Source organism: Phaenicophaeus curvirostris, chromosome 5 (genome assembly GCF_032191515.1).
Source record: "Phaenicophaeus curvirostris isolate KB17595 chromosome 5, BPBGC_Pcur_1.0, whole genome shotgun sequence".
Classification (NCBI taxonomy): Eukaryota; Metazoa; Chordata; class Aves; order Cuculiformes; family Cuculidae; genus Phaenicophaeus; species Phaenicophaeus curvirostris.
Window position 1 is genome coordinate 34,091,889 of NC_091396.1, and position 26,149 is coordinate 34,118,037.

The 26,149-nt window shown below is 35.7% G+C and overlaps 1 protein-coding gene across 18 annotated transcripts in view; it reads right to left on the bottom strand.

The window, feature by feature from the left end:
• The window catches only part of GPHN (gephyrin), a 288,977-nt gene that overhangs the window by 129,774 nt on the left and 133,054 nt on the right, over positions 1 to 26,149 (bottom strand). For all 18 annotated transcript variants that reach the window (XM_069858253.1, XM_069858250.1, XM_069858246.1 and 15 more), the window contains exon 4: positions 5,983 to 6,075. In XM_069858253.1, coding sequence (XP_069714354.1) covers positions 5,983 to 6,075 — 93 coding nt within the window. The remainder of the gene's footprint in view (positions 1 to 5,982; positions 6,076 to 26,149) is intronic.

Consider the following 26,149-nt stretch of genomic DNA (forward strand, 5'->3'; position numbering starts at 1 on the left):
TAGAAACAAATTGAGATACACACACTTGTTCAATCCAGTATCTAAGCTGGACACACAGACATGGCGACACATTCAAAACTGCTGTTTATGTACCAGAATTTACCAAGCTCTCTCTATTTATCAAAACTACCACTTTTCAGGAATGCTTCCTCTGCATATATTTCCTTCTTCCTTTGTTGTTTTTATGGTTGGGAGTCTTGGGTGGAGTGAGGGGCTTCTTTTCTTTTTTTGTGTAATCACTGATATCGCAGTAAATGGATCTGAAATTGGATCTGGCTTTCTTCCCTCTCACATTTCTCACTAAAGCTGCCCTGGCAGCTCACAGGTGTTTCCATGCAGTGACTGCAGTTGATGGTAGCACAACCAGGATCTTTACTGATGCTGGCAGGTTACCAGGTTTTCCTGAGAAATTCGAAGTCTAGAGGAGAAAGTGCACTTCTTAGCATTTCAAAAGTCAGCTAAATTAGTTTGGAATTTCCCAAGTCAGAACCTTTTGTGTAGTGCAAATAATCTGCGTGCTGCTGCTTCTTGAAGAAACTGGTAATAGTTGCTTAGTGAAGAGTGTTCTACAACCAAATATACCAATTCCAAATATGAGATTTAAAATCTAATTATAGGGTTTTTATTACATGAATAAGACATATAGGTATATTCCAATTTTTATAACACCCCAAACAGCATTTCAAATAATAAATTTTATTGAAAAACTAAAGTGGACCAGATGAAGACCTCACCATATACGCTAGGAACTGTCTGAAGGACTAAGAAAAAGGGAATGGTACCTTACAGAGCTGCTTATAAATTACTAACAGAGTAGCACAGAATTTGGAAGGGGTCTATCACAGAGCAGTCTATTCCACTTAAGCATACTGGCTGTCTAGATGCACCTCGTAAGGTTTCATAATTCAGAAACTTTAGGAGCAAGCTGGGTTGGAAACATAATTTTCTAAGAAATATGAACAACAGTTCCCAAAAGGTTTGATGGCAAGTTACAGGATCAGACATCATACATACTCAGCACACTTCCTTATACAACAGCTCTGTACAGAAATCAAACTGAACAGGGAGTGAGACCTCCATTAAGAGACACAGAAAACCACCGCCTTAAGATAAGACTACAAAAACAAATGCTGAAAAAGGTTATAAAATTGGCAAGTACCTTGAATACTGAAAAGTGAAAAACTGAAACAACAGTCTAGGTAATTAAAGGTTGTATGATCACAGTATTCCTAGCACAAAATGACTAACGTCCCATATGAGATGAAGACTTCACTCCTCCTCACTATGGAGCTGTCCTGAAGTCATAGTTTGCAAAAAGAAAATTAGTTTCTTTTGGCTTAACACTAAGATGTTTTTGGCATGGTACTAAGAAGAACTGAATACTGCTCAAGAAAAACATAAGTTCTCCCATATCCACAATGAAAAATACTAGAAATCCTGCTGCTGTGGAAAGGCACTATTTGAATCGGGGAAGGACAAAACCCTTACATGTTATTACTAGTTTAAATTACTGCCTATTAAATGGAAGTATTTATTTGAAATGTCTCAGTGGATTTGATTTGGGTTAATTTGAGGGGAGCACGTGTTGCTGCGAGAGCATGACTATTACCATACCCTGTTGTGTCACAAGTGTCTTATTTCAATAACAAAGTTGAAGGGAAGCACACAGACAGAACACATGAAAATGACAAATAACAGAGATTAAGAGGGTTGTTGACACTGCTTGTGACAGAGAAATGGAAGGATACAGACATTAGAAGAGTCTGTAGAAATAAAATGGAATTTGAAGAAAAAAACACCCTAAATTCTAAAGAGAAAATTGGGAAGCAGCAATAGTGAAAGATACCTTAGAGAACTGGGAAAAGTTAGGTGACCAAAAATTTGTGATTGATAATGATTATAAAAATGCTGGTGCAAGAAATGAACATACCTTAAAGGCTTTATATCACAGCAGAATAGAGAATTTCTTCTCTACAGACATGGTTTTTGTGTGGCTAAGTTTGGAGCTTTTTGTTCATTCTGAGCACAATTTCCATCCCCGCCCCCCCCTCCCCACCCCCTGAAAAATGCTGACAAATAGGAAGCAGTTCCAGAAGACAATTTCTTTTCATGGACTAGAGAACTTTAAAGTAAGAATGAACAAATACGCATACATTGTCAGATTAAATCAAAACAAGTATGTGTCAACTAATTTAAAAACAATCTATAAATATTGAAGAAAATAATCAGCAAGAACCAAAAGGAGCACTCATAATTTTTCCAGAGAATTTGAAAAGGAGGAAGACTATAAGGAAAAATCTGTCTGGTTTCACTTGATGGAAAACAGCTCTTCTATTTTTCTTCTAAAGTCTTATCTTAATGTTTCATGGCTGACAATTATCTGCAGTGTGGCTGAACTACTGATGAATACACATAATGACACAGCCCAAGGATGTCTAACATCAGCTGAGGCAAAATAAGTTGACTTCTATTGTTATTAAGTAAATAAAATAGTCTTGTGAGAGTCAAATGATATCTGTGAGCCACACTAGAGACAAAGGATAAAAAAAAAGCTATAAGACTCTCAGGGGCAGACAAGTAAACTTTTGATGTACAACTCAGCAAAAGAATAAATGTAAAAATAGAGAAGATGGAAGATAGAAAACTGCACAGAATACCTGCATACATGAGACTTTTCTTTTCTCCCTTGTATTGACCAACAGCTATACAGGAAATACACTTCTACATCAAAGGATACCTAGTGATAGATAAAATGTTGCCATACTATTTAAATATTTTCTGTAAGAACTGTAACTGTCTAGCACTCAAGTGTTGTATTTCCAAGGAAAAAATATTTGCATTTGGAAATATGGAACAAATATTCCTTAAATAACTTAACTTTCAACAGCAGACCGTATGAGCACTTCCAGTATGCATTTAAACACTATGCCTTTAAATTACAGGCAAAATAAGATAGTAAAAAAAGTGGTCGTATCTTCAAAATTAACCCTATGCTTTGGCTTCAGTCCAAATGCAAACTACCATCAACTCCCATAACAGATGAAGAATTGCAGCATTCAGTAATAACATCTACATCACGTATTCTTTCAAATTCAGACACCCATTGGGTGAATTTTGTTTTTTGAATATCCACATGCATTTCATCACTTGTAGTTGCATAGACAAAAAGGCAAAGGATATTCACACCACTTCCTTCAATTGACCCTCACTCCTCAAAATATGAATCATAGCAACTAATTCAAAAGCTCCTCTCTGTCCACTGACTAGACTGAGGCTATAAACTCAGGGACCAGAAACAGGTAAGGAAAATCACATATTATGAATACCCATGAAATCACCTGTTCCATTATAACAAAAAAGTCATTATACATCACTGAAACAATTGCAATAACTTGGTACGATTCCAGTAGATTGTTTAAAAGGCAAAGTGAGTGCGAAAATTGAGTATTTTTTTTCAAAACTTAATCATAAACTTCTGAAGTTTCAAGAAGTTATTTTTAATAGATATATTATGATAGAGATCTAATTTCAATTTAATCAATAATTATAAAATTAAATTAACATTAATTCTTTGGGTTGTAAATACTCTCAGGATCTTGCTTTATCTTGTGCAGTACAATAGCAATTATGTATCTGTGCTCAGAAAAGAAAGAAGAAAAAATGTGTTTTCTAATCGAAAATACAGGAGGATTAAGGAGAAGCAGGACTGAATCATTCCAGCTGAAATACGACCTAAGGGATTACTCTCCCTACTCTAAGGAAAAATGCAAAAACATCTTCCAGTATCAGATTCAATTATTACCAGTTTTAAAATCCTATCTTAAAGATGACATCTCAATACCATGATGTCATGATCGTGTTATTTCATTATCAGTCTAGTAATTAGAGGAGAACACGCTGGACAAACACCATACACAGAAGAGATTAAAACCACTTCCTACATCAATGCAAGTTTTCCTGAAGGCCTGCTACTGCATATTTCCTGTTGACTTAATGAATTTTCCATTTTTAATTGGTTCTCTCATTGATCCAAAGGCATTAAATATTGGGCCAAAGCTTGTGCTTCTTCATAAGTTTGTGTTGTGACATATGCTGGCAAACCAATTTTCTTCCCTTAAAAACATTTGTTTGAATGAATGATCTAACAAACCCTATCATAAGAACAAACCTAATCATTGCCGCTTTGAAATAGAAGCTGGAATATGATCTCTCCACTGTGGCTTACATTTAGCCTTGCAAGTTAATCCAACTTAAATGAATGAAAAGTGAGTAAATACTGTCCTATATAAATTCTTTTTAAGGATGTGAATAATTTGACAATCAGAACACTTAACTCTGTTTTAACAAGTCAAAATCTCGTACACCTATTTTGTTTAAAAACAATGCATTTTTTCTTCAGAACAAATTATCAATGATTTTTTTCTCTCAATGTCTTTTCATTATATAGTCTAAAGATACTTCAACAACTCAGTTTTTTAAATGGCTCACTGTAACATAAAAATTAACCACCTGTCCTAAATAATTAGTTTGACTAACAGTAATAAAGCAATTGTAAGGAAAATACAAGGTGTTTATGTGCAGAGTTCTGATTTGTTTATTTCTTGTCCCAAATGCTGCTTGAGAAGCTGTGCCTAATTTTTGGCACTGGCTGCAATGCTTCCTCTGGCACTACTGCCTAGGCTCTACCCTACATAAAGGTAATAAATCAGAAAAACTGGAGCAGTGCTGGGAATGCAACCTTCAATATAGCTTTCATTTTTGTGTTGCTTTATCACAGTGACTTGTCTGCAAATTCAGTTTCACTGCCTAGCACACTGTGGTCATCTTGTACTGCTGCCATTTTCCGATACATAAACCTTTAGGTTTTAGTTACTAAAGGCTTCTAGCATATAAACTAAACACATCAGAAGTAATGTATAGAAGCATTTTCTTTACATATTTGTTTAATTACATAAATTTCATGTAATAAATTTTAAAATATTTTTAGATTCCTAATGGAAAAAAGTTAAACTGCAGCCATGGTTGACAGGAGACAATTTTGAGTTCACTGTAACATGCCTAAAATGCCTTCTACTTAAGTCAACTCCAAGTTGAAAGTCAAAGCAATTCAAACCCTACATGAGTACTTAAGAGAAATCTAAATACATCAAATTATGGAAATAAACATTTCAGACACTCAATCATAATTCTGGCCTTTATTGAACATAAGCAAACTGAAAAAAAGTATGTGATTTAAAAAGTTCAGATGAATCTAATTTGGAACCATAAATACCAAAACACTTCAACAGCAATCACACAGTCATTTCATATAATAGCTCACGGCTGAGGCTATAAAAGTTGCCCCTCACCTTTTTTTTTTACCTTACCTTAGCTCTTGATAAGTGGAATGTAACCAAATCTGATTTCCTCTGCAACATTTATGTATGCAGGTTAACTCAATCTCTGTGCCTGTTTAGCTTTTTTTTTTTTTTGGACAATGTGGCATCAAGCAAAGCAAATGCAGCTTTGCACAGAACTTTTTCCCCCTGCTATTTGCCTCTCACACCAACCTATAATGCAGTAGTTGTCGAGGCACTAGCCTGCACGGGAGAATTAAAGGATCTCTCATCCCACTTTTCCTTGTGCAGGACACAACAAAAGCCACTGAAGTTTTTGCCTAGCAGCACTGTACTCTAGTGCAAAGGAAAATTACAGCAAAAATCTGTTATAATTTTGTTTTGTAAGGAGACTGGAAATCCATTATCCATTCACATTTTAGTTAAAAAATCATTTTGAGTCAGAACCCAAGGTCAGAGTATTTCCCTTATGCTGTATTTCCTATTACTTTTTTTTGTTTCTGAGTTGCGTATCACTTGACCTGTCCAGAGATACTGCAAAGCAAAGTTACAAGAGGAAATTTGAAAAAAATACCACCTCCCTTCCCCCAGACTCATGCATTTCTACACCAAAGCACAGATTTTTCTTATTGCAGGGCTATCTCACCTCTGGAGTGACATCTCGTGGTGCAAACCCTGTTCCTCCAGTTGTTAAAATCAAATTAAGTTCCTTTTCATCGCACCAATCTATCAGCGTCTCCTGAAAGAGAACATGAATCCTGTCAGATCTAACAAGTAATATGTGGGATACAGTTACCTCAAAAAACACTTGAAGACTTGAAATGTCTTAAAAACAGACACATATACAATAGGTACAGGGAATACATGGCTTTTTTATACAAAGATTTCAAACCACTATTTATAACCAACATATAAGAGAATAATTCGAGTATCCATCATAATAATTTTGGAAATGGAAACTGAAAATCTGTTCTGCACTCTTGACCTGAAATGGAAAACAAGAATTCATAGTTATTGACTTATATCACTGTTTATTTTGACTATGAGATATAAAAATAATGTTTTGACACATGTCAATAGATTATGTGCATTTAACTCAGATTATATGTTTGATTCTTATTACAGTGACTGGTTTCTGTACATTGCCTTTTAATAGCCAGAAAAAAAAGCCAGAAGCACATATTTGAAAGCTTATCTACTAAGAGATGCAATAATACACCTGACACAAAACTCCAAAAGATCATCTATAATAACCTTTTCTAGATTCCCGGTAACATCTCAATAGGAATGTGTATACCAGTTCCAAGGCTGGACTAAGAAGGTCTAATAAATCTGTCATGTAAATTCAATTACTTACTCATGATACTAGAGAATTGTTTATTTGCATTCATTTTTTAAAATATTTTAAATCAGTTTTCAAACAACGATAAAAATTTGACATAAGCAGAAACTTTATTTAGTCTCGATATGATTGTATCACTCATCCTTCATACTCTACCACACAGAAGAAGAATGTTTCCTTGGAGCTCAAAATTAGCTGTGTTACATGAAGTGCACTCACGTATTACACAGTAAGTATCCATCTACAGAAATCACTCAGAACAATTAGACAGCTATCCTTACACTAGCAAAGAAATCTCATTCTTTGAAAAAGATTAGCACGCATTTCTTTTTCTGGAGTATTATATTGGGGAGGAATTAACTCCTTTGTTGACTGTTGGCTAGAAGCTTATTATTTATCACAAAATTAGATCTGAGCAATATACTGATAAAACAAGCTTGAAATATTGTTGATGGTTATAGAGCTGCCCAGAACATCTAAAAACTACTACCCATGTAGATTAATTCTCAGGCGTATGTTCTTCAGGCTTAGCACTGCTGTGTAACTTCACGTGAAGACAAAGCTCATATACAGCTTTGATCAAATTGCAGGCAGAATAAACTTGTGTCTATCTGCAAGCCCCATCATGCAAACATATCCAAGGATTATTTGAAATGGCAAAGCAGAAGGTTCTGTCTTCATTTCTCCTTTCTTTACTCATTCCTTCCACTTCCTGTTCTGAATTATCTCTTGTCCTTATGAAAATTACACCCACCTTTTTCCTCTCCCCATTTGGAGGACAGCACTCTACTTAGATGGGATGTAAAGTACCAGAAGTCTCTGGTGATAAGAACATTTTAGATAAGCTCAAGAAAAGAAGACGCATAACGTCTCAGACCCATACATAAACAAACTATTCTGTCTGACTTCTGACTTACGTTTTGAAGAAATGTGAACTATGGTAGTAAAAAGCATTTTATGTCTTAAAATTGTTTCAATAAGATATATATGCATTAGAAAAACTATTTTAAAGAGGTGGCATCTTCTTTACTTTATCATCTAGAAACATATTTCTCTTGACTCTGAACAGCTAGAAATTTCAGAGAATATCTGAGAGAAATTCAGTGTAAAACTGGTGTTTGGCAGTATTACAGCTTAATGTTGTATATATTTTAAAAATTATTACCAACAATAAAATTTTATCAGTATAAAACAGGACGGAGAGATTTTGTGCTTTGTTGGTTTGGTTTTTTTTGTTTGTCTTTTCTTCATGAAGTATTTATCTTCAGATTAAATAAAACTTGTCAAACTCCAACTGGTTTGATAGAGAAAATAAATCTTTCCTCTGTTCTCATTTTGCTGCATTTTACAGGGGAAAAAATGTCACGTGATAGTCTACAAAAGGTAAATAAATCAGTACACACCTTAACTCTTTGAATAAACTGAGCAATAATTAAAAGCCTATTACTGGTATTCCATCAGGCAGACATATAATTCTCTATCAAGTTCTAGTTATAGTAAAGAAACGGACGCTTTCAGTAAGAAGACATTTGACTCTGAGGCAGCATCTTTGGGTTTCATTGTATTTCAGAAGTGCAAATTTTACCTCTTACATCTTTTAAAACAAGGAAAAATACCTGAGACTGATATTCAACTTATTTACTTTCTCTCTAGCCTACAAAACTGTGTCCCACAAAACATTCTCACTGACATTTTAAGTATCTAAAAAAGGAAGCACTAACTGAGGACAAAAGGCTACTCGTATTGACTTTGTCGCTGCCACCAGTCCAGCTAGATTCTTGCTAGCTTTGCACGGAACTGAATTTGCTGTGTCTTCAAAAGAGAACTGCTTTAGGCCAGGGACCTGATATTTGGCTTCACTGATGAGATACAAATGAAATTATTATATAACGTTTCAACCAGAGAAAATGTCATTAAATAATTTTTGCGCAACTTTCTCCTCCTCTATTGCTGATGATAAGCTTTCAGGATAAAATGCGTCCATGTCAACAGGTTAGGTAAATCACTGTTATTCCACTCAAGTTAGAATTATACTGGTGGATAAAAAAATACAGTATCTGGATCTAAAAGCAGTACTGTAAAATTTTGCCAAATTTTAAACACCAGAACAAAACTACAAAACTCAAGAAAAAAAACCCCACAAATCAATAAATAGCTTAATATTTTCTACAATTAATATGCTAAAATAGGCTTTATTGGTTATTTTCTAGTATTAAGGCAGATGAGGAGAAATGAAGTCATTGCACTCAGTTCCTCTTGATGCATGTTTACTTCAAAAGCACATAACTGTGATTCTAACCTGTTCAAAGTTCACTGAAGTCCCAGGATAATTATACTAAGCTTTTCTCCCACTCAGAAATAAAATGTCCACCCAGTTGTCTCCATAAGCTTTGGATTAGATCTGGTGCTCTGTCCCTTCTACATATTCCTTTGTATTTTCTCTTTTAAATACATAAAAATTTCTCTCAAATAAGAAGCTGTGTCAAATTATTTAACTTCTATATTGGAAAATAAATTCTGTTTACTCTAGGACAGTATGTTTCAAAATGCAAGGAAAAAACATTAACAATACATTCTTAAAGCTACAATGAACATTTTCCTTAGCAATCCAAGTCAAATTAGAATTGTTGCATAAAAAGCCACATTAAATATCAAATTTCTTTCACACTGTGTGGTCCCATGCTAAAAGGGTACTCAAGATAATTTTCATTTATGATTCTTACATCTTCATAATGAAGAAATTACAGTGAATGAGAACATGGAAAAATAAATCACAGAAGAGAAAGTCTGCATAGTTGCAGATTTGCTAAGAAAATTATGTGTCATTTTGACCAATGAGTTTCAGGAATAGAGCAATTGATACTTTAAGAGCTCATAACAACCTTTACTTTGTCATATGGCTTGAACTACTCCAGACTCCAGCTCACAAATTATTAACCCAGATATTATGGCATGAGAGAGCATATATAACTGTGTGAATCAGAAACTGATGCTACAGCACACAAATATAAAGCACGAAAAAAAGGAAAAAAAATAAAAAGGTAAAAGTAAGTCAATTGTTCCTCATAACTGTATTACTTAGGAGTTTGAATCTTCTCTATTCAGCTGACCATGGCTTGTCCATTAATTCAAAACTGAAAATCAAGTACTGAGGACCATGCAAGAACACGAATACCCATAATGCTGAGGCACTGAGGGAAAGATAGACTTCAACATTCAGTTTGAAAATGAGGGACAGCCTTAGAAATGTTAACTCCTCTTGGACGTAATTTCATATTTTTTGCCTTATTTCTTTTATTTCTAATGTTTAAAATCTTTCACTTACTGCTTGAAAGCTTCACTGAAATGTAGAAGCACGAAGATATCCTTGCATGTGGAGCAACTACTTTGCAGGTAATCAATCTCAAAATTATTTAAGAATAAGAAAATTATATCCTAAAACACAATCAAAATGCACTCAACACTTTCTATTACCTACACCTCTTTTTTCCTCCCCCCATCAACAAAAGCAGAAAGTAGGAGAAATGTCGGGATTCTGCTCAGATCATAATCACTGTAGTCAAGAGACTTGGATGCAATGCTTGTACCTATCTCAATGTGTCTAAATAGACCTTTTCCATCTTTCGAGATTTCACCAAACAGTTAGCAGCCTTCTGAAGATTCTACAGATATATTTGCAGGCTTCAGCATTGCAGTCAGTTTGCATTGTTGCTTTTCTAAATACTCTTTTCTAAATACAAAGCTAACATAATAAAAGAAGTAAAAAAATCCAACTATGCTACAGAAATACAAAACTAAATGGAGAAAGTAATAAAAATGTACTTTATAAATGGCTTACTTTTAAAATGGAAATTTAATTATAGTTATTTTTCATTTGAAACTTTCAAATATTTCAAGGTTCAACATACCTATGCAGCTTGTAATCTTTTCTAAAAAAAGTACTTCATGCCTTCTAAAAGCTACCCTTCATGATAATTATGCCTAAAACAGGAAAAAGTAGGTATGGAAGGGCAGTGCTCAGCAGAGTTCATCTATCCAAATTAGTAGGGAAAACCAAGCAGGGAGATGTGCAAACACTAAGATCTTTGCTGGCTGAACCACCAGGACTGGGAGTGCCAACAATGAAGTAGTCTGCTTTGTAAGGGCTGAGACTGGCAAAAAAAATTTCTAACTAATTTGCTGGAGAAAGGTAAAGATAGTTTTAAATGTCTGGTGCTGATTTCCTTTCAGAAAGACGAGGGGGAGATTCTTAGTTAGGCTAACTACCCTGACATATTAGTCTTAGTATAAACAAGAAAATATGTGATTTTATTACATGATTTAATAAATTGAATTAAAATCGACAGGTGGGTCTAGATCCGATGCAAACCATGAGTCTACACGTGCAGCAAGGCACAAGATTTGTCTCCTTCTGTACAAAACATCTGTTCCCATCTACTGCTGGCTTCACTGGTATCCTCCTAGAGTGCACGCTGAGATCTTGAAATCACAGCTACTTGTAGAAAAGGATCAGTCACTCCTGCACAACAGTATTCCTTAGATGCCTGAGGAATGGATGGAACTAGGAGCTGTCAGAAGAGTAAGAACTAGATATTTTCTAAACATGTCTGTTTCTTGAAACTACTTTCCTGTCCACTCTGAATTTGGCAGATATTTACATGTGCAGGCACATACACACACCGCTCATCTCTACATAATAAAAATCTACTAGCAGAAGCACCAATGTTCAACGTGTCTCATTTCTGTCATGTGTAAACTACCTCTCTCTAAAATATGTTTACTTAGTAAAATAAATCTTAGAGTTGTATAAGAACTCTTTGTTTATCTTAAGAATTTATTTGAAAACAATTAAAAATTAAAGAAAAAACATAATGCCTTCTTGCCAGTATTACTTTTCACAGTAAGAATCTTGACATCTAATGTGTATTCTTCCGATTATTCCTACAAGCTAAAATGGCAATTTGAATGAAAAGGGAAAAGAAGCATAAACCAAATTGAATTAATCCAATACTGCTCACTAATAATAGATATACAGAAATCCCCATTCTTAATTATTTTTTTTTTAATTAAAGCAGCACATCAAAGACCTGTTATCACAAGATATAAATGCTTGGTTTTGGAGCCATAAACTTAAGATTAATTGTGCAGAACAAGATGGCTTATTCCACATTTTCTTCCCCTTTGAGTACTTTAATGCTCATCTAAGTTTGTTTAAAGAACTGTTTACTTTGAGTTTTCTTCTCAGAATGTGAAAAGGCAGCTTGATGTTACAAACAAGTTAGTAACTTTCTAAAATTGGAGTTCTTTACAATATTTTATCTATGTGCATCCACATCTACAGCACACATCTCTCATGCACCACGAATCAGGATTTTGAGCAAACTTTGCTGATGGTAACTAAGTCCAGATAAGCTACATCTTAATCTCATGAAAAACACAGAAATGGCATAGCCACAGAAAACTAACTGTAAATTTCTGAGCTTCCATGACAACACTAACTGCTTTAACTCTAAGAAATCAGTAGGAGTATGTGTCCCATATAGGTAGAGGCAATAAATCTCAGAGAACTCCGTCTATGAACACATAAGAATCATATTCCCATAACAGCCCTCAACTTGCATTATCTGCACTTCTTAGAAACCATACTTGAAAACAACCACTTGCAGAATTTGCATGTACATATTTGCATGCAGCGTCAGCTATACCTCAGTTTAAGCCAGGTTATACTCTGTGTCTGCTTTTTCTGTTTCATGGGCAGGAAGTGCAGTGGATGAAAAAGTGACTACAAGGCTTCTGTGATTAAAATAAAACCACATGAGGGACCCAGCTTTGGAAAACATTTTTAAACTTAAATGACTGCTTTTCTGAGACTATGAAGTTTTAAAAAACAATATAATTGTAAAAATATAATTCTTACAGAATCCAGTTCAGTTTTTAGCTTGATTTTCTAATAGTAAATACAATCTTACATATTACTTCACACACTCAGCTAAAATTGTGTAAGACATAATTTCCTTTTACGGTATGAATAATACTATAGCTTATATAATTTCAGTTTTTGGTGTAGCTCTCCATGGAAATGGCAAATTGAACAGAGTGAAAATACTCAGACATGTAAAAAAAGCTAGGACAGGGTGGGGGGAAATGACACGAGATTAAAGCATTAGAGAGACAAGGGAGCTACTCAGTATAACGCTGTTTGTGGTATAAACTGCCCCATGTATGTTGTTCATGCCCATCATCCATAGAGTCAATGAATGAAACTGTGTTTAAAATAAAAACTACTGCTTTACCTGTGAAAATACAGTAAAGAAAATTTACCTACCAACGAACAGCTGCTGCACTTTGAGACATTTAGTCCACACATATACGCTAAGAGTAAGTGGGCTTGTGGCCTGCCCTGGAGTGTCCCGGGAGGGGTGCCCTAGCTCCTCCCCTCTTCCTGCTTGAGGCATGACATACAGGGCAGAGCGCATCCGCCACCACTTCAGTTCCTCTTAAATGCACAATCAAACCTGAAAGAGATTCAAAAGAGGGGAAAGGCAGGTAGGAGACTAATGTACATGCAGACCATATCTCTCAAAGAACACCAGTTACTGACCAGTAACCTTTTTTCTTTGAGTCTGCATGTACATACCCACAACTCACTCTGAACAGTTACCTTTGCCTTTTACCATGCAGAAGAAGGACTGAGGACTCCCGCTAACAACTACAGCTTCGCTCCACTGAAGGCTGAAACAGCCCTGGATTCTACTAGGCCAATATAGTGCCAGGTGAATGCAAAGACAACAGTCCAGGTGGCTTTACAGCAAATGTTTAAGTAACATAGAATTCTCACACAAAGTTTGCCCAGAGATCTAATAGAATTTGCTTTGGCCATGGGGGGAAAGTTCCTTGAGCTCACAATGAGCCAGAAAGCCACCAAATGTGGTGTGAAGTCAGATGAACTTCTGGATATTCCCACAGTGCAACAAGCAAAGAAGCAAACTAAAAAGACTTGGACCTGTGAAGAGAAAGGATAAAGTCCTTATGAAATTTAGAATGCGTAGTATAAAATTCAACCAAAGAAGCATAAGATCTGGAAATGAGTACTAGAAGACTAATTGCCTAGATACTCTGGAACTTTGGCACCACTTCAAGAAGGAATTTTCGATGACTGAAGGACAGATACTCTGCCCTTATAAAGGTAGTATATACAATGGCAGTCATAAGGACTCATATACTCCTGCAGTTGGCCGAGAAAACTGTCACCAGATGTGCCACTTTCATAGACACAAGCAGAAGGAGTTAGTATTTAAGAGCTCAGCAGGGGAGATGGAACCACTGTAACACAGTAGTTTTCCTAGGGCTACTCAGTCATGAACAACTTGGTGCATCCTGATCAGCTCTGTTAGGAAGCTATGAGCTGTGCAGTGTGAGAACACAAGAGTACTCCACCACAGAAAGCAACCTGGTACCCTCACCAAAGTACAGAAAGGAATCAAAAGAACTCAGTATAACAATTAACCTAAAAGACCTGAGATCTAAGCAACAGGAAACACCTTGTACAGAAAATACTGTTTTCTCATACAGTATACGTGTCTAGATAATACTTGCAGACCACTGGCTGTCCGTACTCTGGAAAGTAGCGAGATCCAAACACCATAGAGATTGATTAATGGTTTGACACGGAGGGTCCTGAGATTAAAACATCCCGAAAAACAGTCAGGGAAGAGCTAAAACACAATAGCTATGGCTACTACAAAACAAATCTCACATAGCAGCATATGAACACACCTACTGTCAGAAGAAGGTGAAATTACACCCAAAATAACAAGTTTGTGTTTACTGAATATTTCTCTACATGTGTACCAATTCTGGTAACTCACAGTCAATATATAAAAGGAGAAGAAGCAGTTTGAAAGCATAATCCAAACAAAACTGATGTATGGCTTTATTAAGCCAGGAAGCATAATGAGATGCCAAAATGACAAAAATATTTTAGCATATACATATGCAGTATGGCAAAGAATAGACTTACTTAGGTTGTCTGAAGAAAACCCCTAAAGGAAACAGCAAAAGTCACCTGTATCTTCACAGAAATTTCCTTGGGGAAATCTAGTTCATCAAATTGTAAAGAATATACATAAATGAGCCTGAAAGAAATCTCAGTTACTTTCTCTCTTTGACCAGTTCAGGATTATTTTGTCATTCCTCACAGACACCCGTCTACAAAACATACTCAAAGATCAGCAAATGTTCTATTTTGGACAAATGACCACTGGGAGAACACGTAAATAAACTCGTTCAAATGAAAACCTAAACTTTCAGAAGAAATGTAGATATTTGGTCTAAACTATCACTTCTGTCTTACTAACGACTGTAAATAGAGTCAAAGCCAATTATATCAGGGCTTACTGTCTTTTGTGTGCAACAAAGAGCATTGTTATATCAAATAAACAAGACTATGGGAAATCACATTAACTTTTCTACTTAAAATGGAAGCCTGATAATTGCTGTAGGACAAAGAGAATTTACATGCTACCACAGTGGTAGATGAGATGCTGAAATAACTGCTGGATATATACTAGGCTCATGAGTTTCCAATAATTGTAATATTCTAGAATACTGAGAAACAAAAATGCTCACAAAAAATGCATTCTTCCTGCAGTGAAACTGGTTCCATTTTGTAGCCATGTTAAGGTCATGGACCATTTCGTACTCCGAACCAAAATGTTGTGTTTGTTTAAATAGTCAAATATATTATTACACTTCACTGTATGAAAACTGAGGCCTGAATGATGCATGTGCAATGCTCTGAATGATCAATGTGGGAGAAAAAGGCAGAAAGATTAGAACAGACACTTGCAAGCTCCTGAATTCCAGGTACCAAGACTGTTCAAGTCAGAATGGAGTGACTGTGGTGACTCAGGCACTGCTTTTTCTTAACCACAACAGAATAAGGGTTTTAGGAGATACGCATAGATTGGAAATGCATGGAATTAAAAAGACATTTCCCTACCAACTCAGATACTCTTCCCCTCTAGATAAGAAATCTTCGCCTTTCTTGAAGTTATAAACCACAGATTAATCTTTGGTGAATGATACTGGCAATACAATTGCCTATTTGGATATTCAGAGAAGTACCTGTTAGGAAGAAGTGATAGCATATTTTGAAGATCCTGAAGATAATGGATTTCAATAATTATTTTATGGCAAGCACAGTTCCATACAAGGAGTCATTACATAATGTATGGACCTAGCAACTTCCTGCTTGCTCATGCAGCGCACTATGATGGTGCTAGTCACCCAAAAATCATTGTTTTGATCATCAGCGTAGGGACACAGAAAAGCATTCTAATTTTGCCTGCCTAAATTTACTAGAAGAGGCCCTTCTTTTGTAACAAAGAAGCCATCCTTACTGACATCTCTGCATATTTGTAGCAGATGCCCCTACCAGCTGAGAAGTTTTAAGATTACTGTCTATTAGCTGTATTCATTCTTTAGCATCTAATTATAATGCACAAGTTAAATGTAAGATGCTTCTGGCCAAACAATGCACGTACAGGCCACATGACCTAGCAATTAAAGACATGAACATATTGTGATGTACGATTGTCCTGGCACTGTTCAGACTGTTTCAGAGAAGTGTTCTTACGCTCTGGTGAAGCCTATCAAGCCAACTATAAGATCTCTTTCCTGAATATAATTTAGATGGGAATTATCTGTGTTCATCCCTCTACAGCACAATAAATAAAAAAGTATTTGTAAAGAACCCTTGAAAGTTACATATCAGTTGATGGAGAAAGGATTCTTGTATAAATCAGGTCACTACATGTGAGTATGCAAAAGTATTTATTTTTCCCAAGGGAAAATTCCTACCACAAACAAATAAAGGAACAAATCACAGAGTACTATGTTTAGGTGGTAAATGGCTCTCCAGCTCTATTAATCAATGCCAGATTTAGCCTCCAGAAGACAATACAACATCAAGAAGGAAGCCCCTTCATCCTAAACTAAGCAGTGTCCTTTAACTTCTAATTAAATTTTTAATTTCTAATATTTCTCCAAGTATAAGAAAGACATGGAGATTCTGCTCTGATATAGTCTTGTGACAGGGAAGAGAAAGGTACACACAAGAAAGGAAAGAAGATTCAAGTATTCTGGAACTGATTAGACTGTCTGCACTTTTTCTTTATCTGTTGAGTAGGAGTAATCTTGGAAGACTCTGCAAATGATTCTGAAAAGGGATAAGGAAAGGGTAAAAATCATTTGAGACTCATTGACATGAATGCATGCAACACGTCGACAGCTGTTGAAGGCAATGAAAAATAAGTGTGATCAGTACAGAAAAAACTTTTATCTTTATAAGCACTTGCTTTTTTTCTTACAGAGACAGAGCACAATAGAAGAATAATAGAATAAACTAGAAATAGGCTGCTTTGCTGATTAGGTTATTGTTCATTCCTGAACTTTGGAGTATAAGCATCCAAAGATTACACTGTAGTAAAAGAACCTTTCTGGAACCTACAAGACAATCCATTATTGAACTAAAAAGGCAACTCTCTTAAAAGGGAAGGCCCTTTCAGGTTTCAGTCTATGCAGAATCTCTCTTACAGGCCCAAAGCACCACAGCTATTACACAATACTGGGTGAAACCTGCTACCACAGAATTTGATGAGCTATCATCTGCTTCCACTGCAGCTTGCAGAGGTGTCTGAGCATTAGCTGATCTCACTGCAATCAAAGATTTCAACTAATTATCCTACTCAGGAGAAAACTGATGCAGACAACTCACACTAGAAAGACTTCTTTCCCTAAGAGCTGCAACTTCCTGGTCATTTCTCTTTTGGAACATTTTTTGGAACAGTTGGAAACATGTACATATTTCTTAATACATACTAACTACAAAATTACTTGGAGTCGGGTGGTAATAAAACCATTCAAAATTCTAGAGAGATTTTAAAATCACCTTCCAACTGTTTCTGCAGCTGGTAATAACAAAGCTAAAATCTGTTGGGATACTAAGGTTGTTTAAACATGCCTTTGTCGGTACTGGAAATCTCTCAGGCAAAATAACATGCAGAATGTCAAAACACCTACAGCACTTTTGCAGGATTCTTCGTATTATAACCTCCATTGTTTCTAAGGTCCCAAGTTCCTGGAAGTTAATTTGTGCTATACAAAATGTATAACACTTTGCTATATGACAAGGATTATACATAAAATAAAAAAATGTAAATTCTACCCAACTGACTGAGGTGGGAACAACTTTGTAAGAAGTTTTCCTAATTTGATAAAGTTATTGCAAATGGAGAAAAAAGAAGTTTAAAAAAGCAACTGCACCATTGATGTGATATAGAGGCTAACCAGGAAACAAAGTTCAAAGCAATACATGAAAAGATATGGAAAGGATGATTCTAAGACATATGCCAAGCTTCACTTGCTAAAATTTAAGAATCATAAAAGAAAGACTAATCAGTACTATCAGAATGAGAGAAGCACAGAATGCTTTCTGCTAAAGGAAAAGCAATCCTAACAGCAATCATACTGAGTCTCTTGACTGGTGCAGATAAAGTCTTGGTGCATTCAGGAATGCTTTCTTGTCCCTCTATTTCTAACATGCTGTTTCTATTCATAATTATTGTTCTGTGACTAAGAGTTTTCAAACAAACACAACCAATTCTGGAATAATAAACACTTGCACTAAGCATGCTTTCTATACAGGTACTCTTAACGCTTAATCTTGAATGAATGATGGCTTGATTAAGTGTCCTGGTGATGAATATATTTGTACCATATGCTTCAGTTGCAAAATCAAGATCTGTGCCAGAACCAAAAGCCGCAGCACTAAAGGAACAGTTGTTGACGAATGAAGCCCTTACAGTGTCTACTTCAAAAGGAATCAACGATTTATAAACTCTTAACTACTTCACATAAGACAAATCAAAGTTTTCTTACAATTTAAGTTCTAAACCTCAAGTGATTTCTGTTGTGCTAGCAGATATTTCTCACCATAAGTTATCCTTTTGAGGGAAGTATTTCAGAAAGTGTTTTTTTAAATTTATTTTGAAATTGCTTTCACTTACTTTATCTGAAGTTTATATTACACCTTCATAACATCTAGAAGATAACATTATTTTAAATGTTACAATTACAGATATCGCAATTGTTCATTATACTTTCATAAATGGGTATTTTGTGCCTCCTTTTTCCCCTGAAAAAGAATGCAGAGAAAATACATACACCCTTTTTTGGGTTTTTTTAGTAGTTTTACAAGAGGATAAGTAGAGAGGGTCAGTAATTACAGAAATGTTTAAGGACTGGAGTTGAACGTACAGCAGGTTCTAGTGAAAAAAAGTGCATTCCCACTGATCCTGATGGGCTCAAATCAGACAGGGGAGGTGATGCATATGAAATGTCTGCTGCTTCACAGGAACAGAACCCTCCTTGCTAAAGTATGAGTCACTTTTAGAGTTGTGAAACCATGGAAAGCCCTCTGGACTAGCAAGTACTTGTTTGTTATTTCAAAGAAGTAAGAAGACACACAGGGTAACCTTTATGAGAATCCCGAGTTATTTATACACCAAAAAAAAAATGCATAAGAAATGAGTCTCTTTAACTGTGCCTCACCTGCTTTATTTACTATTATTTTAGCAAGTCCTGGTTACAGTAAAAATGTTTATATATGTAATTTGGAATCTTTTTAATTGCAAAACCTACCTTTCTTGATATGCTATAAACGCATTACAGTCATATTCTTGATGCAACTCAGAACACAGGCACCATCTCAATAATTAAAAATACCATATTGCTCCTTTCACAGAGTTGTATCATCTCCCACACATTCTACTTTAAGGATTATGATGCATCCATTATATGCTATCTCTGGACTACTGCTTTCTCCTGGAGAGACAATTGCCAGTTTAGGGCTGGAGAGTGATAAAGAGCCTACACAAGCAGCAGAGTCATCCAGATAGTATTTTCAGTAAGGAAGAGTAGGTGGAATCAGTAGATGAAGGGCAGTATGCAATAAATTTTATCTGTGAGCAAGAACCGGTCAATGCCCTCTGGAAATTAAGGACCACCCAATGTTCTATTTATAATGTTTCTAATATTGTAGTAATCCTGACCACGAGACAACTATACATCAAGGAGTTAGTGATCCATGTAACAGTTTCCCTGCAGTTCCCGCAGCAGGCTATGCTGCGCTCCACGTACAGCCTGGCCTTCAGCCCTGTGTCATGTTGCACAATCCCCCTGGCCAAAGGATACACTCAGCCACCTCATTGTAATGGAGGAGCCTGTAGGCAGCTTTCCCTCAGTACTGGTCATTATGTAACAGGCACGGCCTTTCCTTTATCTAAAACTGTAACAACAATTTCTCATGAGTCAAGAAATCCATCCAGGGACTGATTTGACGCTGCATGAATACACGGTTCCCAACATTCAAAGAGTGCATGATTTATTTGCTATCTATATTCCTCTTATTCTGCCTTACTAAAGCTGATATTAGGCCATCTGGTGTCAGGCCCTTCTTACTGAGATCCAGAAAGAAATTGGCACTGTCCTTTTCTCTCATTCCCCTGGCCCAGTGCAGAACACACACACAGAATTCCCTTTCCATTTCAACACTTATCACTCTCACTCTGCGGAAGGAAAAGCCCTTGGTTTTTTCTTGCAATTACAGTACAAGTCTTTTCTGTCCTGCAAGACTTCTCTCTCCAGGCCTGCTAATATCTGTGATATTTAAAGACCTTAAAAAGAGATCAAAGACTTTTTTTTTTCCTTCTACTAAAAGTTAAATATTTCTGGTTAAAGATCAGTCTACCAGGAATCCAACAATTCTACAGCAGCAATATTCTAAGAGCTTTTACATTTAACTATCTGATCAACTCTAAAAAATGAAGTTGACTTCCAAGCCACTGTAGCTATTTCTTCCTAAATGTCACAGATCATTTAGTAGTCCAGTAAGTCTCTAGCTGCTGTTTCAGCTTTCCCTTCTAACTCCAAAAGCAGAGGTATTTTTAGTAGGAGATGAAGCATTTTTGCCTGTCACCCAAATTTCAAAATATCTCCAAGAAAACATCATAAGAGCATTTGATACAGCAAATAAGTTTCATTGGAATGAGCAGTATAGAGCTGTCTACATAAAAAACAACTGTAGAGACAAAAACATTTTTTGTCAGACAGCTTCTTTACCACTCTATCCTTTGGATTTTTGGATATTTGAGTTTCATGTATTTTTGAACCTTTAGGAAGAAAAACATAAAAATAATGATTAAAATGTAGCACAGAAAAGCGGGCTACTCAAAATACGCTCAACTGAAGGTTATAACTTGCAAGTTAATATCTGGCCATCCTCATTTACAGTACTGACAAAAGAATATTATTTTGCTCAGGAAATAACTGCAGACTAACAGAAGAAACAGGCTTCACCTTTCTAGGCTTCTTTTATTATAATAAGATATTTTTGTAGGAAGATATTAAATTTCTCACTGACCTACTTGCAGAAATATTTTCATCAGTAATCTCTGTTCTTTTGACAGATTTCAGTGTCTGATTGAGGTCTGAAAAGAAAATGTTTAATTCTTTGGCAAACTCTACTTTGGATGTTTACCTTCAGTTCCCTGCAGATAATCTAAAATGGAGGAAAGAGGTAAATCAGGTTTTCATGAGGAACTTTGTATAAGAGAAAGCACAGCGATCTCAAGAACTATATAAACTAGCCTTTCTAGAAGGGACAACAGAATGATTGTTTATATCACAGTTTCACTTTTAAATTGAATTTATTTTTACTTTTTATTGGCATTGGTAAGCTGTTATCCACCCTCTGTGTAAAATAAACTGACTATTTGCATACTATCTGTTAGTGAGCTTGACACAATGAAGCTTATTCCTGATCTTGAAACCTTCAAGTTGCATGCACTGAAGTGTGTATTCAGAGAAAAACTTGTGCCTAGTTAGTTAACTTCAAAGAATTAAGTTGCGCATGTTGATGATAGAACAGATTCTTAATTAAGACCACACACAAAGGGATAAAAGTTGAATGTCAAATTGATTTTCAGTCCATCTTTTAAACATACTCTAAATATATAATCATAAGGATAGTTAGAAAGAATATTTCCTTTGTTTTTTCCCTATCTTTTTAGCCATCCTCAGAAGGCAATATAAGTGCCCGAACATGTCCAGTATTATTTTCATAGGTAGATTATTTTCATAGCAGAATGAACTTAAAAATTTTCAACAAAAGCTAGTTTGAAATTAGCTATTTATTCCATCACAGAAGAAAATTCTTATTTTTCTCTTATATTTTTCAGTTTGTATATTATGAGACTGACATGGTTTTAGATGAACTGCAACATAATTAGCTCAGATTTTGCTTTTGTCAAGACTATGTCTCTACTAAACTACTACCAGTCCAAATACAGGATTGTTTTTTAAAGAGCTTAACATATCAAAATTGTGCAAAAAAATTTCAGATACAAAATACTCGGAACACATACACATGTTATATTAAAATCTATATGTTAATTCACAGAAAATATTTAAATAGAAAAATAAATCATAAAAGTGCTTGGCTACCCAAATACATGAAGTTGTTTTACCTGGAGCAAAATGGCAAATGTAGGGAACTGTGCCATTACAATTAAAGTTTCATGCCTGCATACCAACTATTGGCTGAACCATGAAAATATGGATCTGAAGTACCTTTCATATTAGGTTTGCAGAGAAGACTTAATCACAGAAAAAGTAATAATTTCCCTTTATATGTGCACTGTTATTGCTTTTTCCTTTTGCTGCATCTTGCAGAAGTTGACTGAGCGAGGATAACTTTCATGTGAATGTTTAATTACAGTTAGAGCACGTTACTTCATTAATACCCATTCTTTTTCATTGTTGAAACACAACCATCACTTTGGTTTTCTCACCTACAGTTCTGAACAATACTTAAGAGGCATTTGAAGCTTTTTTATGTAAAGCAGTTCTTTACAGTTCCCCAATTTTAAATTTAGGCATCTTCTCTACAAAACAGCCAGAGGATAGTTGTCTGTTGTCTTTTACAGTCTCAAGGTACTCTGTAAAACTAAAGTGTTAGCTTCAGTGTCCCAAATGACACTTGGCTTTATTTTTAAACACTGCCTTTTTTGTATAGCATTATTACCTAGAAATTTTCATTAAAATATAGAACGCATTCCTAGCTTCAAATACATAAAGAATGTGGTTTCTTCTGTTTTATTAAAGAACAACAAGAATTTTAAAACATTTTGATGTTAAGCCCTTATCGTCAGAAGGTATCCTCAGATACAAAGACTCATTCTCAAGAATGATAAATAGCTAATTCTCACTTATTTTACATGCTGTTCAACTACCAAAACCACTTCACCAGTAAGAATGCAGAACGCTTCAAATGACTGGACTGAGCAGTATAAATTTCACTAGGGGATCAGCTTATCTGTTCAGAAAGGTTTATCTCATTATGCTACTGAAACAACACAGTGAAACCATTACAATATTTGTAATTTTAAATACAAGGCTATTTTGATAGAGAATAACAACATTAACCAAGCAGATAATAAGAGAAATAGAAATGTCAAAGAAGAAACGGTGGAAGTGAGTATGTGTTACCTTTGTAGTCTTAACATTCCACCTAATCTTGTCAGAATGATGAGGCAGCTGAAATTGAATGCAAACGTTTCTGACAGAAGAATCCTAGAAATCCTTGTGTATTTTTTATAAGAGAATATTTTAAAAAGTAAAACCCTGCAGCCACTGCACCTTTACTGAACTCTGATGGTTCAGTGGCACTCTCTGCCGTGACACATTTCTCTGAGGACAATTAAGTCACCTCATTTCTGAAATCCTTCTGTAATTGAAACTGTGTTATATCAGGTAAAATCAAAATGCTAGCTAATTGTTCTTGGAGGTATCCAGAAAAAGAACAAATCAAAAGTTTAGGGATAATAAAAATCAGAAACATTAAATTATTACAAGATACTAGTTTGAAAAGAATTGTTTTTCTTGCTTAGAGAGGTGCACGCTAGGAAACACTTCCATAGGGAGCTCAAGGATATTCCAGCTGGGTGATTTTCAGTAAACTATGACAGGCACCAAAGTAAAATAACAACTTGACTTGAAACCACGCTTTTATAAACCAAAAGCTGGGAGAATTCAAGATGCCTCTTAAGAATATTATCTATGGGATGATCGGTGCTGAGCAATCTATAAACCAACTAATCAGGGCTGTTTTTATTAATTAATGTCATGATGCTCCCTAAACCAGTAAATCATTTCAATAGTGATCCTCAAATCCTAATGATCATCAAAGCCGGATGCATGCAGCTTGATGACTAACCTCCTGCTATAACAAGGTGACCCATTTAGCGGATAAGGGAAGGGCTGTGGGTCTCGTCTAACTAGACATTAAATAAAGCTTTTGGCACCATTTCCCATGGCATTCTCCTGGAGAAACCGTCTGATCATGTCATGAACGGGTATACTCTTCACTGGGTAAAAAACTGGCTGGACAGTTGGGCCCAAAGAGTTGTGCTGAATGGAGCTAAATCCAGTTGGTGGCCAGTCGCAAGTGGTGTTCCTCAGCACTCAGTGCTGTGGCCAGTTCTGCTTAATGTCTTTATCAATGACCTGGATAAGGCGAGCGAGTGCACTCTCAGTAAGTTTGCAGATGACAGCAAGCTGGGCAGGAGTGTTGAACAGCTTGACAGAAGGAAGGTTCTGCAGAGGGGTCTGGACAGGCTGGATCAGTGGGCTGAGGCCAACTGTATGGAGTTTAGCAGAACTATCTGCAGTCTAGCAGTCACAAATATTTTTCAGAAAAATACAATCTATTGAGATGGTTTCTGATGGGAGAGGTGACAGCTGTGTTAGAACCAGACAAGGTTTCAGGTTCAGCACTCTAAATTAATGCTTTCTGTTATTAGGAACTTCTCCCCCACCATCCCAGTTAGTAGATTATCAAACAATAAATGACATATAGTCAAAGCTTCAGTCCCTGTTTTCAGGAAAACTTACAACGTGCATAAATTAAGCACGCCAGTTAATTTTAGAAGTGCAGTATAAATGAGGAAGAATGTTGCTGAAATGCAACCAAATATGCCACTTGTGGACCTTTCTGTTTCAGCTTCTTTATCTGTTCCTCATATGCATGTACCTCTATAAATTAGATAAAATTTTTAATCTGACTCTAAATCTTTTTCAGCCTTACTGTGTCCTTCTTGTCACTAGGGGATTGGCCCTTCACGCACCATTGTACATAGCGGGGCACCGGAGGCTCATACATGACAGAAAAGATTTTCCATTCTGATCTTCGTGCTTTTCCAAACAATAATTCACAGGTTGTTTAGTTTTGTTTTCTGCCCTTCAGTTGCTCCTAAACACTAAGCTACCAGTAACCACCTTAGCACACTTCTCAGACCTCATTCTTTGATCACAATAGGCAAATTAGAGACTTCTATTTTACATGCAAATTTAGAATTTTTTTCACACCTCCAATACCCACCTCTTAACATTTACCTCCATTGAATTTCATTAGATGGTTGGTCACCCAATCACTCAGTATTTCAATGTCCTCATCTGCAGTGATACTTCATTTCTCTATGAATAGTAATTTTCATAATTCACTAAGACTCTATCTGTAAATAGCTGTACAACCTCAAGGTATTCATTTATTCTGACAATCATAAAAAGGAAGAAGTTTCAGAAATCTATTTACCACATAGAAAGATCATATTGTATATTTTCCTCAAACTCAGTCACACCTCTAAACAAGTATGACATTAAAAGTTCTGATAGGACAACATTAAATTTCCTTCCCAAGTCCACAAAAGACTCACCAGGATACACTCTTAAATGGTAAATATAACCAAACAAAACTTAACGTAACAGGTCACATGGAAAATGATTAGGGATTTTACATAAACTCGATTTACTTATATACTTGCCAAAAGCTATTTACTGCTTAATGAAGCTGAGCTGTTTTCTCCTCTCATTCAGGCAAAGTGAGATCTCATTTAAAGACTCACTTTTCTAGTGGGAACAGATGCCACTGAAAACATTGCCCAATATACTGGGTCAGCTGAAAAGCACAAATACTGTGTTAGAGCAAGTAAGAAGATGCTCCAAGATCTAACTAGGTACTAGATACATATTTAGCAAAATGGAAAATTAAAGAAATCCAGGAGCAAGTCAGACAAAATTGGTTCCTATGGCCACAGGGAGAAGCAGAGATAATTTTTTTGCTGAAAAACAACATGAGATATGAAATCTTTCATCGTTTGTTTCTGAAGTATTTAGTGATGAAAGACTTACTAGACAAACAGGACCGTGGTAATGAAAAATCTGATATACATTCATCTTCCCTCTTAAGGGCAACAGCACCAAGAATGCTTAAATGCTGAGTAACCAGAAAGGCTTGAAAGTTCAATAATATACTAGTTTGTCTTGTAAATTTAACAGCCAGCTATTTTTATTT